The sequence below is a fragment of the Filicampus tigris genome, chromosome 6, assembly GCF_054856515.1.
Source record: "Filicampus tigris isolate MCC_2025a chromosome 6, RoL_Ftig_1.0, whole genome shotgun sequence".
NCBI classification, from domain to species: Eukaryota; Metazoa; Chordata; class Actinopteri; order Syngnathiformes; family Syngnathidae; genus Filicampus; species Filicampus tigris.
The window spans coordinates 16,618,396-16,636,209 of NC_141222.1; the positions used below are offsets into that span (position 1 = coordinate 16,618,396).

General features: G+C 41.8%; 1 protein-coding gene across 9 annotated transcripts in view; it reads left to right on the forward strand.

Moving 5' to 3' along the window:
• The window catches only part of lrba (LPS-responsive vesicle trafficking, beach and anchor containing), a 231,251-nt gene that overhangs the window by 79,190 nt on the left and 134,247 nt on the right, over positions 1-17,814 (forward strand). For all 9 annotated transcript variants that reach the window (XM_086032881.1, XM_086032886.1, XM_086032889.1 and 6 more), the window contains exons 34-35: positions 12,447-12,511; positions 14,438-14,546. In XM_086032881.1, coding sequence (XP_085889007.1) covers positions 12,447-12,511; positions 14,438-14,546 — 174 coding nt within the window. The remainder of the gene's footprint in view (positions 1-12,446; positions 12,512-14,437; positions 14,547-17,814) is intronic.

The window sequence follows — 17,814 nt, forward strand, 5'->3', positions numbered from 1 at the left end:
AGCTTATCTTAGTGTTACAATTTATGTACAAATTCGGGATAAATCGCTGCCGTATGAACACATGAGGGTTGGATGTATTTATTTAAATAAATACTGCGTATTTATTTTCAAGCCACGAGGATAGCTGATAATACCGGTTTGTTTTTCTCGATTTTCTGCACAGTAATACAAAAAACCCCGCATCTGATTAATGACACATCACTGGAAACCACACTCTCCTTTTTTTCTTTTTAAATTTTATCAGCTTTAATTTGCCAAATAAATAGTACCTGCCATCTGGCTTTATGCCATCTCCCGCTTTTTAACCCCTTCCTGCGACGTTGGCCCCTCTATAACGATGGAGAGTATGGTGAGATAGAGGCGAGAATGACAGGCTCTAATGCTGCTATTTGTCATATCTGTCAGAGTGTTGTTTAATGCTAATCTAATCAAAGGCGGAATCTCTGTGATTGTTCCAGCCAGGCCACACTGTTACCCCCCCACATCCCCCACACCCAAACACCCCCACCCCCTTTTGGTCCCCGAGTCTGGCTATGCTCCTTTTGCGCCAAGCCATTCCCACCTAATCTACAAACATACACACACACACGCGCATGCACGCACGCACACACACGCTTTTCAGGGAACCACTGGGATTGGCTAGCGCAGTGTTGATTGCTTCCATAAATCATCTGGGCCAAATTCTTTCACAGCTAATGCAAATGTAATTTTATTGTGAGCAAGAAAAAGGGAAACGCAGGGACAGACTTTCCTCTGGGCTAAATTACTGCATGTAATCATTTGTGTGTTTGTTCTCCTGTGTGTGATTGATGATGTCATTTAGCCGGCCCCTCCCTCCCCCCCTCTCCCAGAGCAGGAAGTGCCCATTCCTTTCACAGGAAGCACACAAGCGGCCATCTTGAGTGGATGGGGGTTGGGGGTGATGCTTTTGATTGATTCCCAACCCCACCTCATCGTCGATGCGATCCTACTCTTTCTGTGTGATATTTTAATTAATTTCCCGCGCGTCGAGATGTATTGGAGCCGGGGTGAAGGGTCAGGAGGCAAGGGACTCCAGAGCAGTTTTTAATCAGGGACCCCCGAGAGCGTCGCACTGGCCATCACATCATCGCACTATTGAGGAGGCGATGGTAAACCACTCTTTGATGGCTGGCTCTTTTCTAAACGGCGACAACAGGCCTTCCAATTAAAGGCCCATTTTGAGCAGACATTAACTGTTTGGGTGGCGTCTTGATATTGATTACTACAGACTGCTGCATATACAAACGGAGGATTAATGGATATACAGTACAGTAGCTCCAAGAAGTACCATCTCTACTACAGTGAATCCACATATTTGCTGTTCGAAATTCAAACCCAAATTGCTGTTTTTTAGGTAGAAGCTCCTTGAGAAATTTTGTGGGTCTACTCGTGACAGACATCCCTATCACCTACCAGATGTGTATTTTCCAAGCACGAACTGTATGATGACGACCAATCACGGCTGACCTGTTTTCGGAACCTAAGCCGTGACGGTTGTTACCTGAGCCCTGAGCAGTTGTGATGTAATTTTCAGTCAAGGGGCGTGACACAATGGCCTCCCCCAGACATGACAGAAAACGGGTGGATTAACTCTTATTCCACCAACGCAATATTTATGGGAATGCCTTGTTTTCAACTAGTGGTCTTGCATAGAACATATTCTTGAAAAAAAATGTTTTGGTTGACTTCCACTTTAAGTAAGTTTTAGTTTCTAAGATTAACAAATACCACTGGTCTTCCAAGGTATTATTTTGACACCTATGTCAATTTTTTCCCAATTACATACAATGTTCCTCCATCCTAAACTTACTTACCTGGACAGTTTGACTTACTTACAATCTTTGTCACATTTACGTCCGACTCACTGTTTAAAGGGTCCGTTACTTTAAACCATCGAATTAATAAATAATGTCCCAGAAGCGCTCTTCCACCTCGGTTTGGCGCTGATATGAGAAATCATCTCATCGGTGACCCAACTGGTCGAGTGTGTGAACGCAGAAGGCCATAAATCTCCCCAGTAGCTGCATTTGTGTCCTGTAGATCAGCCATTATTGTCCGGCACTCTGTCAGCCCATCCATCCTTCAGCCATTTATCAGAAATGTATCCTGGACATGAGTGGGTAGGAAGGAAGGAAGGAAGGAAGGATGGAAATAATAGGAAAGGCAACGTACCAGACGGCCAGATTGTGCCATGTCCACCCCTCGAGTACCTGAGGTAGTTGTGCTGTGGGTTTTGTATGATTCATGAAAAACTCATGATCATTCTGGAATTGTTCATTGTAAATGAATACTTCAACAAAATACTCCGAAAGACACATGGATGGGGAGAAAATTATTCCCCTCTAAAAAAAAAAAGAAAAAAAACCAACAGCATCATTTTGCTTGGTTAACAATCAAATAAGTGGTGTACCCCCCACCCCTATTTGTGGGGATAGGGACGTAGCCTAGCCCGCCAACAGCAAAAATCTGTGTATATTTGATGGCCGTTGAAAGGTATTGGATTTATTTATTTTTTTAATGTTTTTTTCAAAAATCCATGATATTCCACGAAAACCGGGTTTGGCTCCCCTAACCACCCCCCAGCCCCAAAAACAAAACAAAACATGCCCCCCTCAAAAAAAAAAAAAAAAAAAAAAAGATTGAAATGAATACAAAAAAACATAATCATGATCAAGGCACCACTCAGTATTGTCACAAGCCGCAATGGGCTGCCAGTTGTCCATCCCTGAAGTATAATATCACATGAATTAAAAATGAAATGCAGGAATAATAGGAGTAATGTAAAATATTCATAATACACAATATAATACTAGAATATAATTCAAATGCAACCTAAAACATTTATCCATGTAATATAACAGTTATAAATAAATACATACTATTACATACAGTACATACAGTACATACAGTACATACAGTACATACAGTACATACAGTACATACAGTACATGCATACACGCATACACGCATGCATGCATACAAGATGACATTTTAAATAGTAATATCAAACTTAATCATGAATATAACGTTTGTAATACTGTTCACCAAGTACACACAAACCTCTACATAACTACAGCAGCCAGTAAGACCCGACTTGGTGACTACACTTATTAGAATGCAGTGTGTTATCTTAAATACATTTCCCTGTGGTTGCCTGAAAAGGATCAAAATAACTATAAATAACTAACAATTAGCAGTGACCATTGGTTGACATAATCATCCAGTAATCCATTTAGGGCACATTATCATTTGTTCCCAGTAGCTCCAGTCAAAGTTAACATGTTTAACAGATGGGCACCTCTCTTGTCAGCCTGTGGGGGGACAGACATTGACTTCCCCAAACACTTGGCTCCTCCTGACCCTTTCACCCGTTGACCTCCAGGTTAGCGGCCAGAGACAAGTTCACAGCCCCGCTGTTAGAGAACAGGATTCCACAATCCATCCGGTCATCCCAAAACCAGGGGAACCGCTTGCCGTCTTTGAGGGACGCAAAACCTACAGTCGTCGGCAAGCAGCCAGCACAAGGAGCTAATATAACAGTCTACATCTTTGCAAATGCTCGACCCCAGTCACTGGTGATTCACATCAATCCTTTCTTAAGAAAAAGCTAATGTAGCTGTCGATATCTTTACTTGGTTCAGATAAATGTGAATAACTTCTGACAGTTATTCATTTTGCATAAAGTGATTGTTGGAAAATCAACTGAAAAAAGAAGGAAAAAAAAAAAGAACCAGAATGAACACTGTAATTTTTTTAATGGCCTTTTACTTGCGAGTTTAAGTTGTTTCAAGTGGAACACGGCCTCAGAATAGCAATAAATCAAGTTCAGCGGTCATATTTCCTTTGAGCGGGGCTTTGATAGATCAGTCGCAGACCGCATTGCGCCGACCGCTCGGGGAGCCCGGCAGCGAGGTGAGAGAAGTGGCGAGGAATGTGGTGAATCCGGAGGACAATAATACTTTTTTGGCCATCATTTTCCGCCTGCCTGTCAGAACGCGCACCACGCTGTGCAGTCAAACGGCCGAGCAAAAAGTTCAAGACCAGTGCGAGTCAAAGTGTTATGCTTTCCTCCTGCTCCCCCCGACCCCACCCGGTGCCCCTTTACGGCTGTGCCACGCGGCGCTGCGTCCCTCCTGCTGACATTCTCCACTTCACAAGGTCACGTCGTGGAAAGGCACTTCTCCTGTGAGATGCAGAGAAAACACGCTAACACCAACTGGCACTTAATTCTGCCAGCTATGCAGGCGGCGGGAGGAGGCCGGGTCAGGAGGGGGCCTTCCTCACAGGAAGGCAAGTCAAGAATCAGATGAGAGAACACAGCGTCACATACTAAATGTGAGCATTAACCCTCTCAGGCTCAAATTAAGTTTTAGTTATAGTTTAGTCGTACTTCTGGGTAAAAAGGCTCATATAATATCAATGTGTATTAATTAGGTGATTAGCAAATAGTTTTTGTGAATCTGCAACACCTGCCTGGAGAGGGTTAAAGTGGCAGTCAACCCAAACGTTTTTTTTTCCAGAATATGTTTTATGCAGGCCTACTAGTTGAAATACGGTATTCTGATTAATAATGCGTTTGTGGAATATAATTGAGCAGCAAAATGCACCCACTTTTAGCCATCTCAGGGGGCGGCCATTTTGTCACTTCTGTCGACCGAAGATGACATTGAAGTTGCTCAGAGCTCAGATAATGACTAATCACGGCTCACCTGTTTTCTGAAGCTGAGCCATGATTGGTCGTTAAGCCCTAAGCCCTGAGCAACTTCAATGTCATCTTCAGTCGACAGAAGTGACATAATGGCCACCCCCTGAGCTAGCTGAAAACGGGTGGATTTCCCATATTAAAATCTTAAAACCCTGATTGGAACACCCCTACTGTAGGTGCTGTAGGTGCAAGTCAGTTTATTCGTACAGTGTTTCACTGCTATTTGTGGGCGGTAGGCACTGAGCCCCTGCGCAAATAGCAAAAATCTGCTTAAAACTGCAAAGCTGTAGATGCCACAAAATGCTGGCAAAGCACTTTTTCCCTATTTGACAAAGCTACGGCTTGACAAAATGAAGCAAATATAAAATATTAGCTGCTTATATGCCTAACTGTGAGTGAGTTTTTCTAAAATTTACAGGATTGGGGCAACACAATTCGGCTAAATTACATACCCCGCTCCACCCACCCCATGTCCCTCCTGCCCATGACTTGGATGCTAGCCTAGGCAAGGATCTGCAGTTTTCAAGCAACAGCTAAACTACATGGAAAAGTGGTAAGATGGCCGCCTCCCTGAGGTGGATAAAAATGGATGGATTTTGCTGCTTAATCCATATTCCACAAACACAATTTTACTCAGAATATCATGTTTAGACTAGTGGGTGGCGCATCGAACATATTGTAAATAACATTTTTGACTGGGCTTTCCCTTAAAGATAACTGGAAACTGTTTTGAACAGAAAGTCGTCTTTAAGGCTTTTAATTTAAATTCCTTTGTTGTTCCGACGAGCGTGGTGTGAAATTGTTTCAATTGAGCGACTTTCCTGCGGCGAGCCCCCGTTCAAATGTTGTTTTCTTTCTTTCGGGTCGTCTGCGCTGAAGACCTTGGAATCTTTTCTTATGTTCCTCCCCCGCTGCTCGGCCGGCCACCCCGCTGATAAAAAAACGTGTTCGGGAGCCTTCAGATAATATCGGGCGCAAAGGCTCGTTAACGTCTCGGATGTGATTGATTGTTCAAAAAGGAGAGTTCACTCTCGTCATTCCCCTCGTCCGGGGCCTCAAAAGTTGTCGCACCCTCGACGGCTATTACGTCTTTTAGCGAGCGTTGGATCCATTCCTTTGAGCAGTTTTGGACTAAACACAAGGAAACAATTACCCCGAAGCAAATGTTTCACCCTTGAACTTTGGCTCGCAGCTTTCATCACCGCTTTATTGGGACATTTACAGTTTAGTTTTCATACATAGCTAAGGTCAACGTTAACCGTGTCAATTGTCTTTGAACTTCAACCCAATGTTGTTTGATCATCATTAGGCCAGAATGAAATTTTTATATTTGCCACCAGAAATCAAAGATAGGAAATATGCAAAATTCTTATTGTTTGTGTAGCAAGGTTCTCTCACGTTTTATGGAAAAAAACAATCATTTGTGACGTTGGCTACAAATGGCTACAAAATTCACTTCATCATCACTAATATCAAAACTCAAGGTTTGGTACTTACCTTAGTTTGAAGATCACCGTTTGGTTTGATTTAGGTTGGTGAGCAAAGAAGGCGCGCGCATCCAGTAAGGAACAAAATACAATACGTAAAAATAAAAAGTGCTTTTCTTATGGAGGAACATGAACACATTTAAAATGAAACGCAAAAAAATGCAATATACTTGCAGTGAATTCTACAATCGATGAAAAATCCTCAAAGAAACAAAGTAGAATTATACAAATTACAGGAAGTCGTTGACTTGCAACATACTCGACCTACGACGTTTCGACTTTATGCCCGTGCCTCTACCGCCGTTTTGTCCGCAGCATCATAGTGTTTCTGCTTAGCTAGTGCATACTTCTTGTCTGTGTTTGTGCACCCGGAGTATATTTGCCTTTTTCGCCCTCTCCTCCTTCTTCTCCATCCACCTCTCAGCAGGAATGGTAAGTACATAGTCTTATTTTTTCATTTTAATATATTGTAACGTCTTCCAAAGACATAACGTCAGGCATTAGTTTAGTTATGTCTTTTTTATTATTACAACACAGCTACTACTGGCCGTAGCTGACACCATCTATAGAGCAACAAGCGTTCCGTCATGAGCACACGCAGATGTCCCCTCTTCCTCCCGACGGCTCTCTCCTCTCACTCATACAGCACTCCCATCCAGCGTGTTGCATGATGCATTCAGAAAACTCGGAAAAAACACAACTCAGCAAAACACTAATGTCACCACGACAACACAGATAACCCAATTTGTTACAGTATTTTAGTTTTTTTTTTTTTTCATTCCAAGTATTTTGACATAAATTTAGACTAACGGTACAATCCGACTTTTACTGAAATTTGGGTTACATCGCCAGCATAGGAATGGAACTCATTCGTAAATTGAGGACTTTCTGTCCGTCTACAATAATACAATAAAACAATCCATCCTACCTCTCTACCTTCCTATATTCAGTCCTTCTTTCCTTCCTTTCATTCTTACTTCATTGCTTCCTTGCTTCTTTCCCTCATGATTCCTTCTGACCAATTTTTTTCTTTTTTGCATTTCTTTGTCCTACCTTGATTCTTCCTTCCTTCCATTTGTTGCGTACGTCATTCTTTCTTTACTTCCTTCCTTTGTACTGCCTTCCTCCTTCCTTCTTTTCATCCCTCTGTCCTTCCTTCTTCACCCAGCCTGCTTTACTTCTTTCCTTCATCCTTCCTTCTGTCCTTTTATCCTCCCTTCCTACCTTCCTTTTTATATTTACTTCCCTAAATCCTTTGTCCTTCCTTATGCCCTTCCTTCTTCCTTTGTAATTTCATTTCTTCCTTCATACTTTTGTCCTTCCACCCATCCCTTATTCCTTATTGCCGTCCAATTTTTCTCACCATCGTTGTTTCTTCCTCCTCTCCTTACTTTCTTGCTCCTCCCCTCTGTCCTTCCTTTCTTCAACTGTCCTTTCTTCCTTCCTTATCTCCTTCCTTGTTCCTTGCTTCATTCATTAATTTGTCCCTCCTTGATTCCTTCCTTCTTTGCTTAATTCCTTTGTATTCCTTGCGTCCTTCCCTTTTGCTTCCTTCCTTCCTCTTCCTTTTCCTTCATTAAGTGGCTATTTTTTTCTTTTTTGGCCCACCCTGTACAGTATATGTGAGATGTTGTCATATGGATTTTTTCTTTGTTGTTGCCTTTTTGGGGTTTAATTTGTCATGAATTGATGCAAAGGGATTGACGTACGTTTATTTCCTCCTTTAATGTATATACTGCTTCCTTTTGGACTCCCCCTTCGCCTTGCAAATAATCAAATACCAGTGATTATGAGTGATGTCACCGAACAGCACGAGTGACTATTTGTTTTTTGGCACAGCTGAGACATGTTTTTTTTTTTCTTTTCATTTTTTTCAAGTCTGATTTTGAAAGCCACGCTCGCTCTGGAGGTCTGCTTTTTCTCACCCGTGGTGGCGGTATATTTGGATGTTGATTATGGATAATCAGTTGTAATGACGGAAGTGCATGGCATGTGTGCTTAGACTCAACGTTGTGGCCGTGGAACACACAACAAGCTTAGCCCCATTCAGTTTTTGGGCTAGCTTTCCCCTTGAGCTACAATGCGACGGCGGTCGAATTTCCCTCTAGCTTCTAATCAGGATCAAGGGGGCAGCCCACGCTCTCGACCCTATCATCTGTCGGCAGGTCGGGTTAAAGGTGAGAGTTCACAAATGGCTGCTTGTATCCTCTCATCAGGGGCGCTGGTGGTCATACTCCCCCCTCGCCAATCCCCACCCTCCTATTGTGGCCATAAAATTTGCGACAACGCCGGATGGCCAAAAATCCAATATTCCATCAGCAAGCTCTCTCCTCAGATCGGGGTCATCGCTTTTTTTAATTCCAGAAGAGTAGCCACCTCGTAGCCAGTAATGACGCCATTAGTCTTGTTTCGGCCAAATGCCGATGGCGTTTGTCAAAGCTCATTTCCGACCAGGAGTGGACGGGCTCGTGAGTGGACGCTTGGTTGTGCTTAATTCTACTTGCTTACTTTCAGATATTGGACTATTGCCTCAGATGGATTCACAAAGTGCTTAATTCTGGCTCCAGTTTGGGTGACTCTGGTTTGAAAATTCCTCATTCCTGTGCTTATTAGGTGCTGAACCTATAAGTTGACTACTCGACCAGTCAACTTTACTACTTTGCATCAACGTTTAACGTTTGTCGACTAAGAGTAGAGCTCGTTTGACTCACCCAGCTGCCGTGGTCGCTGAACTTGTAAACTATGTGGAGACACAAAATGTCTGACCAACAAGGCGACAGTATTAATATACCTGCTCGGGTCCAAGGATATGAAAATAAGCTGGTGGTGTATAAGAACAGTGATTGACTTTGCTAGCTTTGGCTGTTCTGATCGCTGTTGGTTTTATCATATTCAGACCATGGGACTAGTGGAGAGGAGCGAGGGTAGTGATACAAAGTATAGCTCCTTCTATGTTGCCAAAATCTTATGTCCAATGCACAGACAGCAGACTGCTGCACTGCGCTGTTAAACATATCAATGACATCATCGATTAATCATCTTCAACTCGACTTTCATCACATTATAGTCGACTACAAAATTCTTAAGTTCCTCAACCTCTCCTGTTTACAGAACTGTTTCAATTTTTGTCTCAACACAAGCATATGAATATTTTTTAAAATGTTTTTCCAAGCTGCAGTTAAAAAAAAAAAAAAAAAAAAGATATCCCACAATACACACAGTAGGGGTACTACTACTATTACTTCTACACTGATGACTAAAAATACATTTTTAATGGCTTTTCCATAGCATGTCTACATTTGAATGCATGTTATGCATTATGATCGACTTGAATGCATTTTCCTGAACTGGACCTGTTTAACTTTTAATTGAGGACCCTCGCTCTTTTTTGGCAGTGGTTTTCATTGACCACTGGTGTTTTTTATTAAGGTGGGCGTCTTGTTTAGGGTAGACGTGCGTGTGTGTACATCATCCATCGCCATATTTTGTTGATGGAATTACATCACTTGGCGTGGTGTAAAGCCAGCCTTAGTTTTGTACCAAAATGCCTAGCGAGTATTTACAAGAAATCGCATAAGGAAATGTAACATTTGCTCCTCCAGAGACTCTATTTATGGCCTGACTTCCTGTGGTGTTTATTTGAAATCCGGCTTGCGGAGGGAGGGAGCACGAGAGCGAGAGAGAACCCGGCCCGGTCTGGTCTGGAATATCCCCACGGCCACAGGCAAACTAACACTCATGTTTAATGTCCTTCAATTTCTACTTCTACCTTTGAGGCCCTCAAGGCTTCTTTTCTTGCTGGGCCGCAGAAAGAGGGCCGAGTGCCAGCCTCCCAAGTGTGGGCTCCTATTCCCTGTTGCGCCCTCTTTGTTTGGAACGTATGGTAAACACGGTCAATGCCAATAGGATCGTTCAGGACAAAAAGCAGTTATGAGTTTGAGGTTAAGTGCGGTGTTGTTGCATGCGCGAGTGACGGTGCGCAGGCCATTTTCGCCAGATTGATTGGCTCTGATGGCTTCGGCTCGTATACGTTCCTTCAAAAATCATCACGTATATGAAAGGCGTCGGGGTTTATATGAGGAATTCTTGTAAATTGATCCTTCCTTCCGCCCCCGTCGCGCTGATATCCTCGTCCCGGCGGGCTTCCTAAGTTTACCGAAGGGTCGCACAGTCAGCATAAACACACAGTTTCCTCTATCAGCTCGCGACATGATGACAGCAGAGTTCTGAAAAGACACAAGTTGATGCTAGAATTTTTTCACTGTCAATCTTTCATGTGCTGTTGCATTCTTAAGCCATATTTCCTCAAGTGGCGACATATTCTTGATCAGCTGTAGAGAATTGAATGTTCTAGTAATTGTGAGACTATTTTTCAATTTCAAGAAAATGTTTTCTTCCACATGCATATCTTGATTGAAAAAACAATCATCGCTCTTCAGATCATCTTGATTCTTTTTTTATATTTATTTTTGTTGAATTCAGCCCGCATAGTGAGTTTCACTCAGAACCATGAATTCTGGTAGGCATGTCTGTCATGAGGAGACCCACAAAAAAGTCTCAAGAATTGTCACCTGAAAAGACACAGGAAGTCTGCAATTTTTATTTGACGCTGCCATTGTAATTTGGGCCATTTTGAGGCGTCATTCAAAGATAAACTTTTCAAGCCAGCTAAGTGCATGGCAAGGTTCTCTTAGCAATGTGAAATTTGGCAGGCATGTCTGTCATGAGTGGACCAACAAAAAAGTCTCAAATACCTATATCAGAAGACAAAACTCTGTCATTTTGAGTTGAAGAAACCATCTCAGGGTAATTTTTTGGCCATTTCCAGGCGACCGTCAAAGACACACTTGACCACGAGAATTTGTTCGATTGCTACCAAAGTGGAACCATGTATAATAGACAGATACATGACACTAAAGCCCGCATCCCAATCAGGGGCGCATATTTGCGAAGATGGCAAATGTTGATTTTTTTTTTTTTTTCTTTTTTTTTTTTTTTGTCAGGGTTTGTTCAAGGTTGCAAACGTTTGCCAACAGTTTTGTGTTTTTTTTTTGCAAGGGAATTTTGAACATGTTCAAAATACCTGAATAATCTCAAATTAACTTGGCATGTCTATCTTGGGTAGCCCCGTAAAAAGGTCTCAAAAAACTATGCCTGAAAGATTCAGAACGTCTTCCATTTTGGTTTGAAACGGTCATTTTATTTTCATTTTGTCCGTTTGCCATGAAATTTGAAACACGTGTACTGGATGGATGAAGATAAATTGTGACAAATTTATGTGTTTGTCATCATTAAAATTTTGTCTCAAGAAACTATGCCAGGCCTCTATTGGAGGTTCACAATTTGTCTGAAGCAGACATTTTGCGGTCATTTTGGCAGGGGTCCTCCTAAGACCAACTTGTTTATAATTTGTGTCCGACCAGTACCAAATCTGAAGAAAGATAAAAAAAATTTAAAAAAGAGAATGTTCTGATGTCCTGTCTTCATGCCTCGTTCCTTTTGAATGGAAGTTGGAAAAAAAACAGGTATATGCAGTTAACAGAATGACCTTAAGAGTCCAATAAAATGTCCTGTCAAAACACGGCTCATTTGTATTAAGTGATGTGGAATATGTACTGTAGCTGCTTCGAGGAGCAAGTCGTGTTTTTCTTAGAGTAGTTTAGTCGTTAACTCTTTCACATGAGGTTTTTCATGCATACTTCTTCAACTCCCTGGAGAGGAAGTGAGGGAAAAGAGGAGGGGAAAAAACGCCAGGCGAGGTTCAGACAGGCCCCCACAACCTTGTTGCTTTATTATTCTTTTGACGCTCGCGTCGAAAGGTGTTGAAATGTTGGAACAGAACATGAGAGTCACGCCGACCGCCGCCTTCCCCTCCCTCCCTCGCCTCATCGTCCCATGATGGCGGGTCTCTGCGGTCGGGTTGTTTGGACTGACACCTCCAAAGCAAAACGCCGGTCAAAGAGACAAGGAAATTTGTATGTTTTTGAATGATGAATGCACTTTGAGCCTGGCTCTTTCAGTCCTGGCCATTAATTTTCACGCTTGTGCTGACCAAAGCAGTTCCCTAATTCCATAATGTTTGTCCCATTACTGTTGTTGCATGTTACTATTTGCATCTACTTAAATGTTTCAACTTCTAATCAGTGGATGATTTTGGCAAAGCCCCTTTTACATATTTTGGGCTTATACCATCCAAATGAATAATGTTTGGCTGTTTTTTTCTGTACTTGCAGGAATGGCAGAACTCCATCCAGAAGAACGCTGGTCTGGCCTTTATTGAGCTGGTCAACGAAGGCAGGTAAGCAACCAAATGGAAATCGTTGATGTTTTACTACCATTTTTCACTGAACGGGATGTTTCTGAAATAAATGTTACAATTTATAACAGTCCTTAAAGTTGGTTGCGCATACACAGAACTGCATGGCGATCTGTGGAGATATATGGTTTATACACATGAATACGGGGAGATTCATGGTTTATACATAGAGATACATTTGGATGCAAAATGTATGCATGAAAATGCATGGAGATACACAATTTGTCTACAGAAATACACAGAGATACAGTTCATGGTTTCCTTTCCAGACTCCTGCCCAATCCCCCCCAAACGTTTGTAATATGTTTTTAATAAGGATAATTGCACTATAATATTGTACATCATAAAAAAATGGACAAATGAAATAATTGAAAAGAATATAAAGAACTTAACAGTTTGTGCATCATGATTTAATAGTCCAACTTAATTCATTATTTTGCTCCTTCTGGTGTGCCTGTCTTGGCCACTAAATCATGAAGAGCCACTTCTATTCATAGTGATTCACTACAATACAGCGATACTATTTCGATGAGGACCAAGGTAAAAAAAAAAAAAAATACTAAGAAGTATCATATAAAAGACAACAGTACCAATATTTCCAGAAGTGAAACTGGTATCGTGTAGCACTTAAACTGCTGTTTGATAAGTGAGCAATAATTTCATTATTTGAGTCATTTAGCCGGCAGATAAATTTATACATCAGATTTCTGAGTACGGCTTGCAATGTATTGACCCTTTCACTCACTACATTAACATATGCCGTTTATACACAAAAACATCTAAGATACATGGGAATACATGAGTTATACATGGTTTGTACACACTAACCCTAACCCATGGATTAGTCAAGTCAAATCAAATTTATTTATATAGCCCTTAATCACAAAAACGTCTCAAAGGGCTTCACATGCCAATAGCTGACAACATATTAACGACATCCCCCGATCAAGCAAAATCTAAAAAAAAAAAACATCTGGGGAAAAATGAGAAAGTTATATCTGATTATATCTGGAAATACATGTTAACAGATGGTTATGAAGTTAACCGCATCATTGAATTAATTGTTAATTGTAAACTGTTAAAACAACAGAACAAGCTACAAAAGTGAGGACGCTAAAATCTTTTTTTTTTTTTTTTTAACTTAGCTGAATTTACATTCCTTCCAAGATATATTCTTCCTAACACTGTGTTGAGCATACTCCTTGTCACAAAGAAGCCAAACGCACTGTTAGTCCTTAATGCTTGCTGTACTGAGGTCAGCAGAGTATGCGTCTTTGAATGGAGGCAATATAGTGTTGATAGTACCTTAAACACTGTTAAAAAGTTTATTTCTTCACTGAGGGTACAAACTAGGACATATCCGTGAGTAGAAATGTGTTGCGTGTGGACGCGTGTGCACGCATCACCTTCGTTATTGATAGCAGGGTCAGGGCCAGAGAGGCTGCCGAGGCCCCAGTGCCTCCGCTCCCCTGCTGCCCTGCGCTGAAACAGCAGGCTTGGGTTACAGTCAGACCCCGCCCGCCCCCCTTAAACCCCCATACAGTCCCTCCTCTCTGGCCCTTCATCTGTTATTGTTCCACTTTGCACACCGCTGACCTTTCGGGGCCATGCAGCGACGTTTTTTTCCCCCTTGCCCACAGCATGCGTGTTTGATTAGTATAGATAAGTGCCGATAGGGCTGGATACTCGCTGGTCCTCCTGTCAGATGCATATCATTAACAAATCAATTAGCACCTGCACCCCAGGATGTCGGTGTCTCACGCTCGCGTGCAAATTAGATTTTATGGCCATTTTGTACGCTTGTTTTACCCATCGTTATATGGCTGTCTCCACTTCTCTTCTTCCAAGAAGTGGACAGGATAACAGAGTGATGATATTCCAAGTATGCAAATGTTCCTCTTGCTCCAGGCTGCTGAGTCACACCATGAAAGACCACCTGGTCCGCGTGGCAAACGAAGCCGAGTTCATCCTGAGCCGGCAGAGGGCTGAAGACATCCACAAACATGCAGATTTCGAGGTAAGATGCGGAGCTGGAGATTCCGAAATACATGAAGATACATGATTTACAAATGGAAATACATGGTAGATACATTATTTATACATGGAGGTTTTTTTTTTTTTTTGGTGCGTTTTATAAGCTATGTGATTTGCAAGTGAAAGAGACATGATTTATTCACATAAAAAAATGCTGGGTTGTTTTCCTAACTATCTCATTGGATTGGCTTGCCATCAAATGTAACACTTGATCAGAGTTCATGAGAGGAACCCATGACTCCAATGTCCAGTGGAGGAGTCAGGCCTGTCACGTTGAAAGAACCACTTAGTATCGTTCTGCTCTGCGCGAAAACACAAGCCGTGAAAAACACGAACAACTCAGCATCTCCTAGGAGCTGACTCGGCGACTTCAGAAGTAGCCCGTTGAGTTGGGTTTATCCCCAAAAAGGCTTGCGGTGAACGCGACACCACGCTCAGCACATGTTGCTAAGCAAACATTGTGCTGATGTGGCGGAACTGCCACACCCCCTCTGCTCAGCACAGACGTCGCCATTCACTAGGAACTCTTTCACGAACTGTGGGCACCCTCGCTTGCACCCTCCGCCCTTCTTCGATATCCACCCTCTGCTTTCTAGATTTCCTCGCAATCATTTCCTGTCCTGCAGAGATCCTGGCCATTATACTCCCGCTGGGGGTGTATTTTGCCCTCTGACAGGAATATGGCGTCTTTCCCTTCCTCGGGATCTGACCCGGCATTAAAAGCTGCAGACAGAGCTGAGAGGTTTTAGCCTGAAGGTTTGACTGTGTCTCTGCACCTCCACTGCTAAGATGCAGGCCTTCGCACCACCCTCTATTTTACTGTATTTTTTTTTTTTTAATGCTGTTACTGCCACTTTTTACAATTGCACTTCAGGACCTGGAAGCCATTTTTATTCCACAAGTGCCAAGGTATTAAATGCATCTCCCGCCCCAAAAATAAAACAAACAAACAAAAAACACCCTGGTTAGAGGTCCAAAAGCTGTTTTTTAACTGCCCTATAAAACACAGTTTGATGTTTGAACGAAAGGGCAAAGCGCTTAGAAAAATATGTTTTTCCTACAAATAGGCGCCGCACATCAATTAGTCACTGGGCGTACTTACATCTGATAAACACCTCTCTTGAACAGACCTCTCCCTTTCTCTGGTGTATCCCTTTTTGAAAGATTTTTAGCGCTTGCCATCATTAGGGTCGCGGGTCAACTGGAGCCTACTGTATCCCAGCCCACATGCGGTAAGAGAAGAGCAGAATATACCCTGGACTCATCGCCAGCTAAGTGCATGGCACATGTAGACAAACATTGAGTCACACTCACATTCACACCGGTGGACAGTCGCAGGTGTCAAACTCCGGTCCTCGAGGGCCATAACTAGAAAATACACACGTAAAAAAAAGTTATTTTATATTTCACCAGAAGATGGCAGCAGACCTCTGGCCGCTCCAGGTACGCTATGCCTCTCCGAAAAACACTACTCTCAAAGTTGTTTGAACCCTTGCTGCATGACCTTTGTGGCCCTTTCCAGCACATTTCTAAAATAGAGACTGTAGTTTTTGCACTAAAATACAAATCAACTGCATCAAATTCGCTAAGACACTATGGCTGTTTTCTACGAATTCAATATCAAGAGTCGCGACCAGACGAAATATGCAAACCATGACAAGGTGACTGCTTACGAATCCCCTGAAAAATTAAAACAACTGGAAGCTCCAACACAGTTTCACCTCACCAAATCTAGGTCCCCTTTGCAAAAAATTTGGACTCCCCTGATCTAAAGCAGGCAGGATAGTGTTCCTAGAGCACCGGAGTTTGTAATCTGTGCTGTGGATGCATTCGTCATTCCAGGAAATTCATAATTTGTACACTCAGATGCCCGGTTTAGAAGTAGTTCAAAGGTTTATTGCTTTTTGAGCTAAGACAATCGACATAAATATGAGAATACTGTACATGGTTTAAACAGCTGGCATAACAGACAAAGACTTTCTACCTATTGTTTCTTGGACAAAACTGCTTGTTGTCCAGTGTCCACCGGTGTTAGTTGTGTTTTTTCATTGAAGCAGCACTATCAGCTGCATGCACTGGTTGGATAAAAATGACAAGTAATAGAAAGCTGTAACTTCTCTTTAATTGACAGTGTCTGTTGTTCATCCCCAAAACTCTCTTTTCACAATTGAATCAATCCCCCACCCTCCTAAATGTGGGTTGCTCTTCAGTGACCCCTGAGAAGAAGTGAGAGCCCCTGATAAGTCCCTCTCTGATATTGCTCTATTGATTTTTGCCTCGGTCTAAGCTCTGTTTCAGCCTGATGGAACCCACGCTTTCATTTTGCGCTGCAATAAAAATAACAGGCCAATGAAACATGCCCCCCCCCCACACACACACACACACACACCGCCCTGCCCTCTTGCATCAGTTCATCTTCAGACTCACTTTTATAACATTGTGTTTCTACGTTCGTTATTGTTTAGCCAAAGAACAAAGTTGATAACTTCTAAAGTTATATTGCCATTTATGTATAAGTTTTGAGCAGAATCTAAAGATTTTCCATAACCGCTATAAGAGGGTTACATAGTTTGGACTGTTTTTTTGTTTTTGTTTAAATACCTTAGAGACTGAGGATGTCTTATTTTGTTGTACAGTAGTGCCTTAAGCTATTAATGCAATTTGTTTGTAGTGTGCCGTATCGACCGCATGGATCACGTCCACAGAATAGTTCTCCAAAAGTATTTGTGATCCTCGATGTGTTATGCTAAATGTAAGCACAGCCTTTGTGTTCTTGTCTTGACAAGTGTCTTTCATATGGTTGAATCGCAAACACTGGACTTAACTGAGGCCAGCGAGACCTGCAATTCTTTTGATGTCATTCTGGGTTCTTTTGTGACCTCCTGGATGAGTTGTCGCTGCATTAGTAGTCAGGGCGGCCGATAACGATATTTGGAGCCGATATGCATTTTTCATTCAAAAAAAAAAAAAAATAATAATAAATAAAAATCTAAAAAATACAATAGAATAAAATTCTAAACTTTGAAACATCTTTTAGCGTGTTTATTGAACAATTTTTCAGATTTGCATAATGTTGATTTTTAATTATTATTATCATTATACATTTTTTACAATATAAATTTTTGTTGTAAAATTCTAACAAAAAGTTCAGGAAGCATCCAGGGTCATCGGCATGTCTTAAAAAGTGAAATGAAAACTCAGAAAATAGCTCCTTATAGTTTTCTACGGTAAATGGAGTTCTCCAAAATGTC